The sequence below is a fragment of the Elephantulus edwardii genome, unplaced genomic scaffold (assembly GCF_000299155.1).
Source record: "Elephantulus edwardii isolate Elephantulus edwardi_28Jun2011 unplaced genomic scaffold, EleEdw1.0 scaffold00006, whole genome shotgun sequence".
Classification (NCBI taxonomy): domain Eukaryota; kingdom Metazoa; phylum Chordata; class Mammalia; order Macroscelidea; family Macroscelididae; genus Elephantulus; species Elephantulus edwardii.
The window spans coordinates 18,355,072-18,372,387 of record NW_006399756.1 but is presented as its reverse complement, the minus strand read 5'-3'; the positions used below and the strand labels follow the sequence as shown (position 1 = coordinate 18,372,387).

The following is a 17,316-nucleotide window of genomic DNA, read 5'->3' as shown; positions in this document are numbered from 1 at the left end:
TTCAGCTTGAATTTGCATATGAGTAGTTGGTGGTCTGTTCCACAGTCAGCTCCTGGCCTAGTTTTCACAGCTGATATTGAGCTTCTCCAGAAGTTCTTTCCACAGATGTAATCGATCTGATTCCTATGCATACTATTAGGTGAAATCCAGGTATATAACCTGCGTTTATGTCTCTTAAAAAATGTATTTGCTATGAATAAGTCATTGATGGTGCAAAATTCGAGATATGAGAGTTCATATCCACCCAGAAATACCCCAGAAGACAGACAGCTCTGGCAGTCTGCTTTCAAAAGTTACAGTCTTGAAAACAGTGCAAGCATAGTTCTATACCACAACATACAGGGTCCTCATGGGTTGAAATCAGCGTGACAGCACGCAGTGTAAGTGCTTGGAAATTTGGGATTGAAACTACCGCCTCCAGCTTGAGCTGTCCTCAGCTACTTCTCAGGGAGTGCATTGCACCCAACTAAGGTATCCAGGGTTGCTGGTAACACCCTGCAGAGTTCTCTGCAAGAACAGAGTTTAGAGGCGGTAATACCACCAATGAGAAAATGAACTGAGAAAATGAAGGTTATGTGTGCAGGGGGGATATCTTAATTTCCCCCCCTCTATATGGTAATTAACTTTCATGTGTAAAACTGTGCCATGGTGAAGTAAATAGTAATTAACAGTTATTTACACTCATAAAAACCAAAGACTAAGAAGCAGTGTTTGTTGTTTAAATATTATTTAAAATCAGGAAAGGTGTATATCATGGTTATATTCTATTACTATACTTATTTAATTATCATGCTGAGCAATTAATCTAAGAATCAGAACTATATAAAGATGACCATGGCATCTGGATTGGAGGAAGACTCATCAACAACCTGCGTTATGCAGATGACACACCTTTACTTGCTGAAAATGAAGAGGACTTAAAGTCCTTACTGAAGAAGACCATTTGGTGTGGATCACAACCCAACATGAAACAAAAAGTCTCATAGCAGGACCAATATGTGACATCATAAAAAATGGAGAAAAGATTGAGATTGTCAAGGAGTTCATTTTGCTTGGATTCACAATCACCTCCCTTGAAAACAGCAGTCAAAGGACATAGTATTTTTGCTGCCAGGGCCCTCTTTATGGTATTAAAGAGCAAAGGTGTCACTATAAAGAGTAAGGTACACTGATCCAAGCCATGGTATTTACAATTGCTTTATATATGTAAAAGTTGGACAATGAATAAAGAAAACCAAAGCCAAATTGATGCCTTTGAACTGTGATCTTGAGGAAGAGTTGAGTGGACAGTACTATGGACTGTCAAAAGAACAAACGAATCTGCCTTGGAAGCAAAGATTGTGAGACTTTCTGTTACATACTTTGGACAGGTGATCAGGCAGGTCAGTCCCTGAATAAAGAAATGATACCTGGAAAGCTGGAGGGTCCGAGAAGGAGAGGAGAGAGGAAGACCCTCCACTACATGGAATGACACCGTGACTACAACAGTGAATTTAAGCACAGTAGATACTGTGGAGCTAGAACGGGTCTGGGCAGAGTGTCACTGTTGAACATAAGGTCACTACCTGACGATGATGACAGAAAAGAGAAAGAAAACTGGGCACGGACTCTCCTCTATCTTTGCTGTCAGTTTGCTGGGGGTAACTTGGTGCAAGTCCAGCCTCTTACTCTCACTGTTTATGCCTTAATGGTCATGTCCTACAGGTCAAATTCTACATGGTACTGTAATCATACTAAGATACATGGTGAAAATCATGACTTTTCATATTCTTAAGTGCATGAGTGAAAAGTTTTCTGCTATTTAATGCAGAGATCTTTAACATTAATTCTGCACTCATTGTTGTGGGTTTAATACTTTTGAAAGTCTCACATACCTCAGACTGGCCTTTACTAATGTAAATTTACTTTTTTATAGAACAAATTGGTCAGGAGATGTTGGAAAACCTCAGTCACGACAGGGAAAAGATTCAGCGAGCACGTGAAAGAGTAAGTTGGAAAGATGTGCTTTTTTCAAAACTTCAATAGATGGTGAGGCATATGCTAGAGTCTTTGGGTGGTAAATAGGTTCCTTGGGTGCGACAAACCGTCAACTACTTACGTGCCCACTAACCTGAATGTTGATGGTTCAAAACTACCCGTGTCGTCTTGAAGGAGAGACCTTGCTGTCACTTCCAAAAGGTCACAGTCATCAGAAGCCCTTGGGGGCACACACAGGTGATCTCCCTGAGTCAGAATCCACTTAACAGCAATTGGTGCTGGTGCTGGTGCTGCTGGTGACAGTGAAGGGCAAAAAAGAACAGTAACACTCAACGTATGGTTGCTGTGAAGCTGAACACTGTGACACTGATGTGTCAAATGCGTTAATGGTTACCCATGGTGGACAGCGTTTGGTGGAGCTCCCCGATTACGACAAGCTTGGAAGCAGGAGTGACGTCCACTTCCAAAATCGCTTGCCTCCAGAACCCTATGAACCTGGAGAAAGGATGCAGATGTCCAGGTCTTTCATTCATATTGTCACTAGGAGTTACCTGCAACTCGACGGCACTTAACAACAACAGCAACAGCTCCTCCTGCAATGTACCCAGGTGGATTCATTAAGCTCTTTAGATTCAAAAATTACAGAAAGATTTTTTTTTAGCATGTGAAATCTTTTAAAGCAAAAATGACAGAGCCATTGATTTCACCTTCCATTTATTTATGTTTATATTCATGAAACCTTATGCCATTTATAAATTGAGATTAACTGCCAGATGTATATTAAACTTTATCCCCCTTACAGCCTAGTGGGTGGGAAGTTACCTTGCCAACTCAAAAGCATAGGACTCATTCGGGGAGGGGGAGGGGCGGGTAAAAGATGGACAGTCTCCTCCATGGAACTTACAGCCTCTGAAAACTGCTGGTAGGTACACTGTGAGTCAGTCTACTGTGAGTCAGTCCACTGTGAGTCAGTTCTGACACAGTGGTGATGGGGAAGCGTGAGCAAGGGAGCCTGGGAAAGGTTTTCTTTTCTATCTAATTATGATATCCTGTAATCATGCATCCCATGCAATTTTCTAAATATAAAGAATGTTCAGAAGTGTCCAAATATATTCATTTTTGTGTGCTTAAACATTTGAATTATTGAATTTTCTACAATGCAGGAAAACTTTTGCATGTCAGAGCTCTTGAAAAATGATTGAACTGCATAACAGTTTTCTTTTCTTTGCTGTTGCTTTTGTTCTAGCTTCGGGAAACTGATGCTAACTTAGGGAAGAGCTCAAGGATTCTGACAGGGATGTTGCGAAGGTAAGAGCAAGGTAGGGGCCTGTCTTCTCTCTCTTTTCTTTCTTTTTTTTTTAAAGGTATGTGGTTTTTAAATCTAATTGTAACTAGGCATCTTCCAGATGTGTGAACTTCTGCACTTAGTACTGTGTGTCAGGACCCTTTTGAAATGACAGAGAAATGATATTAACTCTTGTTTGGACAGGGACACACACTGAATAAATCAGATTAGAGAGAAGGATTGCACTGGGAGGGTTACCTCGAGCTATGGGAAAATTTGGAAAGCATTAGGGTTAGACATGAAGTGGCTTCCTCGTAGCCTGAGGAGGGCCCCATGGCAGAAGCAGGCAGGTTTTTATTTTGTTTCCATAGCTTCCTCTTGGAGCAGGAATGCAGACCTGCTGTCTTCAGGAGCACACTGTTAGCTTTGCTCATTGATCCCTTATTCTTTTCTTTGCAAAGATAGGGTGTTTGTGGAAGTGTTTCCGTTTTATGCATGCTTGAAAATGGTTTTGAAAATGGAAATATTTCCTTACTCCAATTTGCATGTGCTCACAAATGTTTGTGCTGTCCATGTGTAACGAGCCTGTGATTGTGAAAATGCACTGGCCGGTGTGCCGGAATAGGAGAATGAATGTAGCTAATAGTCTGTTTTCATTGTTCTGAAAATTGGAGCCATTTTTCACTTAAGTATATTCAACATGGAATTATTTTCATTCAGAATCTATCAAGTAAGAATATTATCAAATATGACCTTCAGATTAGAGCTGTGGGGAGAAGAATAACTGAGGAATATTAGGAATGGTCCCTACAATAGATTAACTGGAGATTTCCAGAAGACAACCTTCTTTACCATTGATACAATAGAGGCAACTATTAAAAAAATAGCTGAGGTCTTCTCCGATCATGAGCCAGAAATTTCGTGGAAGCGTGGCTTTGCTGTGTTAGAGCTTTCTTTGTAAGAATCAATCAGATGTGCAGCCCTTTAGTCTTTAAGGCTGGTGTGATTTCTCCATCAGCTTCAAGTCTCAAGTTCCCAGGACACTCCTCCAGCCACACCTGACTTAACTCCACTTACCCCGTCATTTCCTGGACTCCCTATCCCTGCTCTGAACTGTAAGCCACCAGATTCTCTCATTAAGAGTAAAATAGAAATGACATAAGGAAAACTCATGGAGAAAGGAAGTAGCAATGGGAAGGAATGCTTCATTGCCTGTAGACAATAAAAAAGAAGGGAAGAAACGTCCATTGCCTCCCGGGGAGGGCCCAGCAACATGAGCTGTAACGGATATTCTGCGTGTGTGTCCGTTTTGTCAAATCTCATTAAAGGGTCCCCCTGCTTTATGTCATTTGAGCTGTCCAGAAATCATTCATCATTTTAGTGTAAAAAAAAAATCATGTGGTTATTTAAATAATATCATATTAATGTTAAAGTTCAGCTGTCATTTAATGGTATGGCTTAATCAGATGTAGCATTTAGGAAAAATAGTTTATTCGAGCCCTACGTGACTTCCAGGTTGGCAGATTCAAATAAGGATTTATGGGTTTCTAAAACCAATGTATTTCCGCCCATGTTTCTGCTTGATGTACCTCACCCTTTTGTGCAGGGCACTGCAGACAGTTATTTCAACAAATAAAGCATCTCCTCATAGCATGTTTGAATAAATTTGCAAGTCATTTAAAGAGGGTGAAGCACAAACAACTTCTGCAACCTTTGCCTGGCCTTTTCTGGAAGGGCCTCACGCTAATACACTGGTTACATATGGCTACAGAAGAAATGACTCTGGTGAAATGTACTCAGGGTTCTTTGTAAGCAAACTCACTCAATCTCTGATTCATTTCCTTTTGGGGGATGTGTCTAGAGTAGGAACCAGAAACAAAATCCCCAGCTGGACATCCCTCTGCTCTCTGAGCTAAGGAGACCCTTAAGTACACCTGTGCATTTGTGCGTGGCTTTTGACTACGTACAGCTGGGACCTTGGTATCGGCCAAGGTCATCAGGCACTTTTAATCAATGCCGTCACCTAAATGGGCCTTTTGGAACCCAATACAGATGGTGGTTTTGTTTTAGTTTCTAATTACCATCCCACATGATACACACTTTATTTTGGGTGCAGGAAAAGAGAAAAAAAAAAAAGAAAACACTTTAACCAGGCTCCTTACTTCATTGTTTTTGGTTATTCTCCCAAAAAAGCAGTATCAGAGAAACGGAGCCAGGGTCTCTTTACCAAATCTTTTATTAAATGAGCCAGTTTTGCTGCTTCTGTTACATTCCTCCTCCTCACAAGGCATTCTTCCTCTGGCTATGGTGAGGTTTTATTTCCAGAAACCAAGCTAGTTCGTCTTACCAAAGCTTCGTCCTGTGTCACGTGTCAGCAGGTGCCTCAGATCTAAGAAAAGTTAACATTGACCCCATGCCCATCTGTCACTTTCACAGTTGTACAAAGAAGTGAACCTCAGTGTTGTGTGAAGTAGGGATTCCCTTGCATATAATACAACCGAATTACTGTCATATGGAAAATATTGAGCAACTGATAATTGGATAAAGAGTTAACTAGAACGGGACTGACATCAGGGTTGGGGTGAGACTGAGAAAGATGGGACAAATTATGTATACTGCATTGAAACAGATGAGGGAGAAAACTGTTTAAAAGTGATATATTGGCAGAACTGACTTTGACAAGCACTGTGGCAATTGGACAATTAAAACAGACATTCGGATGGAAGGGAAGAAGAACAAACTGGGGAGGAGGGTAGAGAGAATGGTGCAGCAATGAAGGAATGAAAACCCAAAATCCCTGTAAATGTTCATTAAAACTAATAAAATTTAATAATAATTTTTTTAAAAAGTGATATATTGGGTATTATGGTCATGACAAGAGTCCAGAATGAGGGCTGCATAGTGGAATATCCTGGGCGGTCGCGGGGTGGGGGGCAGATTATATACCAATGAAAGAATTTTTCTTTTACTTTTCAAAGAGAAGAGTGAACTGGGGGTTGGGGTGGGGCAGGGAAAAAAGTGCAACAATGAATGACTGGAAATCCAAAGTCTCTGTAAATGTTCATTAAAATTAATTAAAAAATTTTTAAAATAGTTAACTATTGTAAAATAGCCTAAACCGAGGAACTACTTTAAACGAAGGTTTCCAGGTTTGTTATAATTTATTAAACTGAGAGTGTTAAGTTTAAAAGAACAGAAACGGTGTGGACATTTAACTTGTAGTGATTAGTGTGTTGTGGTAAAGAGAAAAAACCATGTTCCATTGGTGTCAAAGGCTGCAGTGTGTTCACAAGGTCACCTGTAAATGGAGCAGAGGCATGTGGGACAAGAAAACCAGTCATCTTCCAACTTGCGTTTATAAAAGTCCTTCCTTGCCCTCAAGGAGATTCTAATGTATATAAAATCCAGCAGCTACTAACTAATAATAATCTGCTACTCTGGGGACCTAGCGGTAAGAAACTGCACTTCAATCCTAAAGGCACACAGTTCGAATCCACCAGCTGCTCTGTGGGAGGAGGGGCAATCTCCTCCCATGTGTGCAGTTTACTGCCTCTGCAAACCCACTGGAGTGTCAGCTGTGGGTCAGTTCTGACTTAACAGTACTTAAGAACAACAGCATATCTCTTTAACTTTTGTATTAGCTTCAGATGAAATGAGATTCTTTCTTCCCTTTTTCTTTCTCATTTCTCCCCACTGTTGCCTCCTTCCATCTCTGCCTCTGTTCCTTCTGCTTGTTCATTTCCTTGGTATATATTTAGTGCCTCTGTATCAGGTCATCTTGGAGATCCTCAAATGAGTCCACTTAATCCTTTCCCTTGGAAGGCTTCATTCTGGCAAAGAAAGAATGTGTGCATCTAAGGTGCTGTGTGTGTTCACAGACTCATCTAATCCTCGAGGAAGCTATTAAAGAATCAGCAACCCCAACTAACCATGTTGATCGTTAAAAAGGGCATGAAGAAAACCTATAAACCCCTAGAAAATATTCTTTAAATAGCTATAAAATGAAAGTGAGTAAAAGAATGAGGAAAATAAAAATGATTCATAAACAAGTTTTGAAAGGAACTAAAGTTTTTAGAAAATGCTGAGACATGTCTAATTTAGTGAGACAGCAATTATGGGTTTGTTGGGTTTTTTTTAAGAAAAGAAAAAAAACAACCCAAGGATCCTTAATGTAACTACACTGTATTACCAAAAGAAAGTAGGAAATTGGTCCCTTCAAAATTGTAATCATAAAACCTGACATCAGAATACAAAATAGCTGATTTTCTGGAAACTAATTTTTCTTCTGTCTTGACATAAGATAGAGAGCTATCTAGGGACAAACTGTTCATTTCTTGGCCCAGTAGACAGAGTTTTAAATAAGGACATATACGGATAATAGTGAAAATGGTCATGAAACAAACGGCCCTTCATATAGTTAATAGGGGCCACAGAAATGGATTTTTTTCACTGACTTTTACAAAATTTTATTACTTGCATTGGTTGTCCTAAAGTCCCACAGATGCTGAGAGGCTTACATGTAACTTTTGATACATATTCTTATGTGTGTTTATGTGTCTGTCTGTGTCGTCCATTTGAGTGGAAAACCTTAATAGATTAGTGCTGACAATATAAATATATCTTTTGAAGATCCATGGGAAACAAAGTAAATTATGATTCTTATTGTTCTGACCTCGAAATATATTATTTCTGAGAAACTATTAAATAATAAAATTGTACCTATGAGTATCTAGGAGCTGGGTTGGAAATGTAGCAAAGCTATATTTTTGACATGAACTTAAAGGAACTGTTACACCTACATGTTGGTTTATTTATTGTGTGTATATGTTTGCAAAATGCTTGCAGAAGATGATATGTTTAACATTTGAAAAGGAAAAGTCTGTAAGTCTCAGTATCAAGTAATTCCTGCTTTCCCCACACTACCTCTATCTTTTTTCTACAAGCATTTTTGTAAAATTAGACTATTTCCTTTAAATAAATGAATTTTGGTTAGTCTTTCAGCATGTGTGTAGTGTATCAGGATCTTGAGAATGTAACTACTGAGAAGTTGTCTGTGACCAACCCCTTATATAAAAGAAGTCAAGAGTTTTAAATGCAATTCCGTCAGCTAGCACTGTTCTTAGTAATGCACTACTAAATGATTGTATTTTTCTTGGAGCTACTTCTGAATCAATCGGTGGACTCATTGCTACCTATCATTGCTATCACATTTTATATATTAAAAAATAGTCTCGATGTTTTGATAGAATGATGGATAAGACATGTGGAAAACGTAGATATACTGTCAGAATGACTCCTGAGAGGTTCAAACGAAGCCCACTCCCATCAAGTGGGTTCCAACTCATAAAAGTAGAACTGCCTTCTAGGGATTCCAAGGCTGTGTGGGCTCTTTACAGAACAGATTGCCAAGTCTTTGTCCAGAGCAGCAGGTGGGTTTGAAATGCCATCACTTTGCCTAGCAGCTGAGATAACCACTGTTCCACATAGGTTCTGGTCTTAAACATATGTATACCAGAGTACCAATGAGACATCTACAAGCTATATAGAAAGGTAATGTTAAAAAAATAAATGAACAGCATTGATGCTGTTTTCATTATGTGCCATTAACTCTGACTCATAGCAACCCCATGCACAATAGCTCTGAACTCTGCCCTATCCTGAGCCAATCTCACTGCCTCTGACACACCTACCCTCATTACCCCAGGCACTGCGTCAATCCATCTCACCCAGGGTCTTTCTCTCCTGCACTGTCCCTCCACTCTTCCAAGCATGATGTCCTTCTCCAAGGACTGGTCCCTCCTGGCAGAATGTCCAAAGGATGTGAGATGAAGTTCCAAAATCCTGGCCTCCAAGGAGCAGCTTGGTTTCAACCTCTCTAGTGCAGACCCGTTTGTTTTCTTGGTGGTCCATGGTATTGTTCAATATTCTTCTCCAGCAGCACAACTCAAAGGCATCAGTTCTTTTTCTGTCATCTTTGGTCATTGTCCATCTCTAATGTATAGCAAGTAATTTCGAAGATGGTGTCCTGTGTTAGATCCACTTGTAAAGAAACTTAATATAAGTAAATGTTTTAAAAGGTTTTTTGGGAGCTCTGGTGGCCTAGTGGCAAGAAACTGCACTCCAATCCCAGAGGTGTGCGGTTCGAATCTACCAGATCCTCTGCTGGAGAAGGAGGGGCAATCTCCTCCTGTACCAGTCAGATCTGATTTGACGGTACACACCTGAAAAATAGTAAAATTAAATAAAAAAAAAAAGTTTCTTTAAAAATTCTTTTCTTCTCAATTTTGCCCAGGAAACAGTTTATTATATTTTAATTGTTCTTATTACAATATGTACAGATTCAGCAGGAGAGTTTTTCAGGCCTGTATGCAAAGTGTCCTTGAGAATTTACTCGCAGTCTTTGTGCAGTGAAAGGTCCCATCTCTCACAGTGTCTTCCATCTACATTTCTACTCTTGTTTGTGTCTCTCATGCTTTCCTTTGGCCTGTTTCACTAGCAGCTTTCAGAATGAACGTGCTCCCGATCTGAAATTAGTGTTGCCAGATCTCTACTTCTGGTGGCCTTGTGGTAAGAAGCTGTGCTGTAATCCCAAAAGCATGCAGTTCGAATCACATGGGAGAAGGATGGTCAGTCCCCTCTCTTGTGATTTACTGCCTCAGAAAACGTGCTGGAGGGATAGCTCGGATTTGGTTCCGAGTTGATGGCACTTAACAGCAAGGTATTCTTCAGCTTTTAAGCATATATTTATTCTTTCATAATGGTGGGGTTGGATTTGCTGCAGACGTTTTAGATTTGGCAGATTTAACATCAAAGTTGGGGTAATGCCTTACAGAGAGGATTTTACTTGGAGCTTGTTCCTTCTTGTATGGGCAAATATATCACTATTCACTTGACTTGTTACCTTTATCCTATGACCTCTTTGAAGAGGTGCTGATTTTTATCAGATTAAAGAACGGCTTTGAATTTCCTTGTATATGTTTCTTTTTAATAATATTCTCGTGCCCTTAAATACAGAATTCTGATCTTATATCAGATGCTGGAGTTCAGTCTCTAAAGTTATAAATCAGTGATGAGTATCCCAGCTGCCCTGATTAAGCCCTAGACCCAAGGTAACACACATTATCTGATTTCATCTTTAACGAGTCTGTGAAGGAAGCATCTTTATCCGTATTTTCAACGAGGATGACTATGCCCATGATCAGCTAACTCTTTCATGACCAATTTCGTTTTGGCTTAAGATATTTTTTGTTGTTTTTTGTTGATATGATGTGCTTTCTATAATGCAGGTATGTTGAAGTTGAGGGAGTTTGTTTGAGCTTGAGGGGGTTTTTAAAGGTCATATTGAATCAGTATACTTTGTGGGACACATATGTCCCAAGTGGATTCTGGTGGGAAGATTGGTGGACGAGGCCGCTTTCTTCAGATTTACATAACTGCCAGTACCCTTGCAGATAGCTAGCTCACTAAGCATTCTGGGTGGGCTGAGGCTTGGTCTTAAAACCAGCACGCGATCCCTGGAGGACTTATTCTTCAGAAAGGCCCATAAAGCCCACTGTTTTCCATGTATACATACAAGCTGCTGTGTACTGAAGGGGTCCTGGCTGAGTGTGTTGTTAGGGAGTCCTTTTTTAATTATTATTATTAATTTTAATAGACATTTACAGAGGTTTTGGATTTCTATTCATTCATTGCCGCACTTTTCTCCCTGCCTACCCCTCCCCACCACTTTGCTCCCCTCTCCGAAAAAAAAATTCCTTCATTAGTATACAATTCCCCCATCCCTTCCCCCCACCCCCCACCCTGAGTACACTTCTCTGTGCAACCTTAATTCTGGATTCCTGTGCTAACCATAATACTCAATCATATATCACTTCTAATTTGTTCTTTCCCTCATCTGTTTCAATACAATATACATAATTTATCCAGTTTTTTCTGTCATACCCCAACTCTGATGTCAGACCCATTCTACAACAGTAGCACCATGCAGTATTTTGTGCCTTTGTGACTGAGATATTTCACTCAGCATAATGTCCTCCAGGGTCACCCATTTTGAATAATACTGCTTGAGTTCCTTGTTTTTCAATGCTGCGTAGTATTTCATTGTGTGGATATACCACAGCTTCTCTATCCATTCGTTTGCTGATGGGCCCTTAGGTTGCTTCCAGCTCTTTGCTATTGTAAACAAAACTGCGATAAACATGGGTGTGCATATATCTGCTTGGATGGCAGACATGGTTTCTCTGGGGTATATGCCCAGTAATGGGATTGCTGGGTCAAATGGTATCTCTATTTGCAATTTTTTGAGAAAGTGCCACACCACCTTCCACAATGGTTGCACCATTTTACATTTCCACCAACAGTGAATAAGAGTCCAGTTTCCCCACATCCTCGCCAGCATTTGGTGCTTGCGAGGGAGTCCTTTTAAAATGCTGTTTGCATAGCAACTGGGCGATATTAGCTGGAACTAACAAAAAACAACATGCAGCAGGAAGATCTGTAATCTCCCATACCGCCAGGGTTTAACAAGTTTCATTGTTAAGAAATGTTCTTTTTATATCTAATTTGCGGCTACCTCCATCTTTATCCTCTTTGGAGAAAACGGTCCCTAGTTTTGTCCAAATTTTCAAAATTTCTGCAGAGGCACCAAAGACGCATGCCACAGTGGATGGATGAGTGTGTGGGCTGCAGAAGTACACAGGCTCACCACTTCATATTGATTAACAAGACCCTCTCCTTTCTGGGCCTCAGTTTTCTCTTCAGAAAAATAGAAAGGACAGTAATCCCTACTTCATGCATTCTTGTAAGATTTAAATGAGGGAGTACAGGCAAAGCACACATGACCATGCCTGCGACTGTCAAATGTTGTTGTGTTAGATACTGCCAAGTCAAATATGGCTCACAGTGACCCTGTGACCAAGAGATCTGAACCCTGTCCTATCCTGTTTTATCCTCATTACCTCTCCCATACTTGAGCTCATTGCTGCAGTCGCTGTGTCAGTCCATTTCATTGAGGATCTTCCTCTTCTTGGCTGGCCTGCCCACCACCCTTCCTAACATTATGTCCTTTTCCAAGGAATTCCACTTTCAAGCAACATTCCCAAATTATGTGAGATGAAGCTTTGCCTTCCTTGCCTCTGGTGAACACTCTGGCTGCAATTTCTCTAAGACTTAACTGATTGTTCTTTTGGCAGCCCATGGAATGCTCAGTATTTTTCTCCAACACCCCAACTCAAAGGCATCTATTCCTCTCCTGTCATCCTTATTCGGTGTCCAGCTTTTAGACATGTAGCAAGTGATAGAAAAGACCATGGCCTGAGTCAGGTGCATCTTAGTCTTCACACGGACATCATTGCTCCTCAGTACATTGGAGAGGTCCCTGAAAACGGACTTTCCCCGTGCAGTATGTCTTTTGACTTCTTGATTGCTGTAATCAGGGCATTGACTGTGGTTCCACATAAGATGCCGCCATTGACGATTTCAGGCTTGTCTTTCGTGATGTTGCCCACTGGTGAATATTGAGATAGTGGATATCATCATCATCATGACTGTAAAAAGTCCAGGAAGAAACACTAAAAATGTTAATTATTATTTTAAGGTGATTGGTTTTAAATTTATGTTCTTAAAGTTTTCCCCAACACACAGATTTCCTTGGTGAGTTGTAGATGTATAACAAAGGTTTACTAAAAGCCCCTCATCCTCTCCTTGTGTCCCTGTCTCTGTAATGTTGTGTCTTTCTCCCTTGCCCACTTTTGGAGTGCCTCCTGGACTCTCCCGCCTTTCCATCCTCAGAGCCAGGAATCCTCCAAATTCAGACTTTTTCTTGTCATTTGGACTGTTTAGGAGGAGAGCCTCTTTGGTGTTCCCTGTGCCTCTCTGTGTCTCCTTTTGTGCTTCAAGATATTATTGACTAGTTTCTTTTCCAAATTACTGGTGATTCCAGAGTACATAATTGTGCTCCTGCAGAACAATGGGATACTACATGGTTTAAAAATCAGGAAAGGTGTACATCAGGTTAATATCCTCTTACCATACCTATTCAGTCTGTATGTTGAACAGATATAATCTGTCATCTGGACGATGGAAGAAGAGTATGGACTCAGGATGAAGGAATACACCCTAATAGTCTGTGATGTGCAGATTACTCAGACCTGCTGTGACCATGAAGAGGACCTGATGCACTTCGAGTGTCCAGTGTGAATATACCTCAACATAAAGGAAACGAAAATTCACATAACTGAGCCAACATGGAGTAGTCTCATGAGAAGACAGATAAAAGATTGAATGCATCCAAGATTTCATTTTTCCTGGACCCACAATTAACGTCCATGGAATCAACAATCAAGAAATCAAACAATATGCAAGTCCTCAGACTTTGGGGCCATTGTTGAGGGATACATTAAGGTAGAAGATAGTCCCTAAAGACAACATTCTACTACAGATTTGGCAGATATCTGAGGTCTTAAAAGCTTGCATGCATCTAAGGTGCAACTATTTGTTTCTCCTTGTTCAGAGCAAAGAAGAGGGGAGGAAAACAAAGATGTACAAAAACAATCAGTCCAAAGGACTAATGAATCATGTGAACCACAACTTCCATGTGCCTGAGACCAGAGTAAAAAGATGGTGCCCAGTTACCACTGCTGGCTGTTTTAACAGAGATTGCAGATGCACATCCTGTACAGAGTGGCAGAGAATGGAACAAAATTCAGCAATATAGAAAAGGGCAGCCATGGGTGGTCTGATAGAGACCAGTGGGACCTCTGAAAAACTATGGCCCTTAACCACCCTTCAACTCTTGAATAGTGCTCATTCCTGTGACTTAGCTTTGAGCAAAAGTAGATAAGCCTTTAAGGTGAACACCTCCACTAGCAGGGGAACTCACTTCTTTTTTTTTTTTTATTTTATTTATTTTAATGAACATTTACAGAGATTTTGGATTTCCATTCATTCATTGTTGCACTATTTTCTCTACCCACCCCCCCAGTTCGTTCCTCTCTTTTTCCCCCCTTGAAAATCTGTTTTAATTGTCCCAGTGCCACATTGCTTGTCAAAACCAGTTCTGATTAATCTCCTTTGTCAGTGTGTCCTTTGCCATTCCCTATCACTCCTCCCTGAGAGAGACTTCAACCTGATTCATAAGGAAAAGGGGACAGAGTGTTCTCTTAGCTACTTCCTGCTGAAAAGGGATGCTGTAGGTTTCAGGGTGAAGATTTTCTCTCACTACTCTAAAGGGCCCCTTTGGGAATAGAAAACACATAGACTATTGTAGAGATTGATTTTGGAATTTAGGTGCACTGTTATCAATTGTGCTTAGCCATACATGTTCATATCCTTGAAGATATATCATGGAACTGTTGTAGCCTAGAAGACACAAATTTAACAAGTTAAAAGTACATGAGTCAAAAATTAAAAGCAATAATATTCCAAGTAGAAGTTCTAACAGTGGCACAAATCAAGTTACAGAGGGAAGGTAGTTCTTAAACTAAAAGGCTTATTGACTAGCACTTTGTCTATTATAGTATAAAGGTTAGGAACCACAAGATGTAGAGGCTAAACTATGTCATTTATTGTTCTTATGTCCTGGACCAAATTCCATCTACCACTGGGTTGTTTTACAGCTCGGAAGTTCGCATGCAAGGTAGAGGTGAAGTAAGGAACTGCTTATGAGGTTTTCCGTCATTTCCAACAACTAAGAAATAGTGAGAAGAGTTGGGACCTCAGAAGGCTTTTAGGACCATATAATAGGCTCTTGTGTCCAGGAGAAAATGAATATACTAACCAGTAATGTTAGTGCTAACCCACAGCTCTTCTGGGAGGATCTAAATCGTTGAAGCGTCCTCCTTTGTTTCCAGCTGGGAGCTGGGGCCTGTCAGTCCTATCAGCCACAAGGACCTGATGTGGGCTGCCCTTGGCCATGGGGAACTCACTTCTTAGGGTAGCCAACCTATAAGGTCAAAAGAGCATCACTGGCCCATGGGAAGAACCCAAAAGGCAAGAAGGGATAGGATAGAAAGATTAATGGAAACAAGAATTACAGGGAAGAAGTGGGAAGAGTGCAATTACATTTAATGTAAAAGCCAATTTGCTTTGTAAACTTTTACTCAAATCACACAGACACATACACACACATCAGACAATGCATTGCATTGGGCACATCTGCTGCAGGCGATCTTTACTGTGTGAAAAGGCAAATATGCCACTTTGAGGACTAAGGTGTTCCTGACTCAAGCTAAGGTATTTTCACTCGCACCAAAGAAGAATTAATGTATTTGAATTTCGTTGTTAGTGAAGAATATTGAAAAGTCATTGGACTTGGGGAAGAATGCGCTAATCTGTTCTGGAAGAAGTCTAGGCAGAACTCTCCTTGGAAGAGCCTTTTAATTTTGTCAGCAGGAGGGAACAGTCCCGGGAGAAGGGCACCCTGCTTGGTGAAGTTGAGGGTCAGGGACAAGCAGAAGTGTCAGCAAGAGGGATTGACACAATGACTTAAACGTAGCAACGGGGGGAGCATGGTGAGGACTGAGCAATATACCCCTGAGCTGACAGTGAACAAGGCATGCTTCCCTTGGGAAAATCAGAATAATGGACCAGGAGTGAGATGACTGATTACCTCTGGAATGATCCTGATGAACGGTTATGTAGACTCCCCACCTCAGAGATGCATCTGCCATCATCAAGCACTTGCCAGTTTCTTAGCAGAAATGACTGTATTTGTTCTGATCCTTCACTGAAGATCGCCAGGCACGGAGTTCATCGCACTTTGTTTTTATTAGCAACTATGCTTTATTTTCCTGGTTGTAGGAAAGTACAGGAGCCAATCGTAATGAAGGAGGAAGTTGAAGCTGCATCGAAAGCATTGGCAAAAAATAAGGCCCCAGGAATTGATGGGATACCAGTTGACTTGTTTCAGTTAACAAATGCAGCCTTGGATGCACTCACCAATCTATGGCAGAAAATTTGGAGGACAGCTGTCTGGCCAGTGGATTGGAAGAGGTCCCTATTTGTTCCTATTCCTAAGAAAAGTGGTCCAAGAGAATGTGGAAACTATCAAACAATACCGTTAATATCACATTCAAGCAAAATACTGCTGAAGCTCATTCAAAAATAACTGGAACAGTGCATATACAGGGAACTTCCAGAAGTTCAAGCAGGATTTAGAAGAGGCCATGGCACCAGGGATATCATTGCTGATGTTAGGTAAGTCCGGCTGAAAGTAGAGAATACCAGAAGAATGTCTATGTGTGCATTGTTGACTATTCAAAGGCATTTGACTGTGTGGATCATAACAAGTTGTGGCTGACATTGAGAAGAATGGGAATCCCAGAGCATTTAATTGTACTCAGGCAGAATCTATACCTGCACCAGAAGGCTGTTGTACAAACAGAACAGGGGAATACTGCATGGTTTCAAATTGAGAGAGTACATCAGGGTTTTATTCTCTCTCCATATCTATTCAATCTCTATGCTGAGCAAATTATCAAAGAAGCTGGACTCTATCAAGAGAAGTGTGACATTAGGATTGGAGGGAGACTCATCAATAGCCTGTGTTATGCGGATGGCACAACCTTGCTTGCTGAAAGTGAGCAGGACTTGAAGCACTTGTTGTAGAGATCACAGAATGTATTCTTCAGTCTGGATTGTGTCTCAGTATCAAGAAAATGAAGATCCTTGCCACTGGACCAAAAGGCAGTGTCATGATGGGTAGAGAGGAGTTGAAACCGTCAACAGCTTCATCTTGCTTGGATCCACAATTAACATCCTTGGTACCAACAGTCACGAAATAAGGAGACACATTGCACTGGGAAAATCTGCAGTTAGGGACCTCTCCAGATTATTAAGGAGCAATGATGTCCATTTTAGGACTGAGGTGCATCTGATTCGGGCCATAGTCTTTCTGATTACTTGCCATGCATCCAAGAGCTGGACAATGAATAAGGATGACAGAAAAAGAATTGATGCCTTTGAGCTGTGGTGTTGCAGAAGAAAACTGAACATCCCATAAGACAGGTACGAGAACAAAAATATATGTCTTGGAGAGGGTGCAGCCAGAGTGCTCT

At 40.7% G+C, this 17,316-nt stretch overlaps 1 protein-coding gene across 1 annotated transcript in view; it reads left to right on the top strand.

The window, feature by feature from the left end:
- Window positions 1–17,316, top strand: part of VTI1A (vesicle transport through interaction with t-SNAREs 1A) — a 446,001-nt gene that overhangs the window by 267,934 nt on the left and 160,751 nt on the right. The window contains exons 6-7 of the mRNA XM_006879932.1: window positions 1,916–1,986; window positions 3,224–3,285. Of these exons, the coding sequence (XP_006879994.1) occupies window positions 1,916–1,986; window positions 3,224–3,285 (133 nt within the window). The remainder of the gene's footprint in view (window positions 1–1,915; window positions 1,987–3,223; window positions 3,286–17,316) is intronic.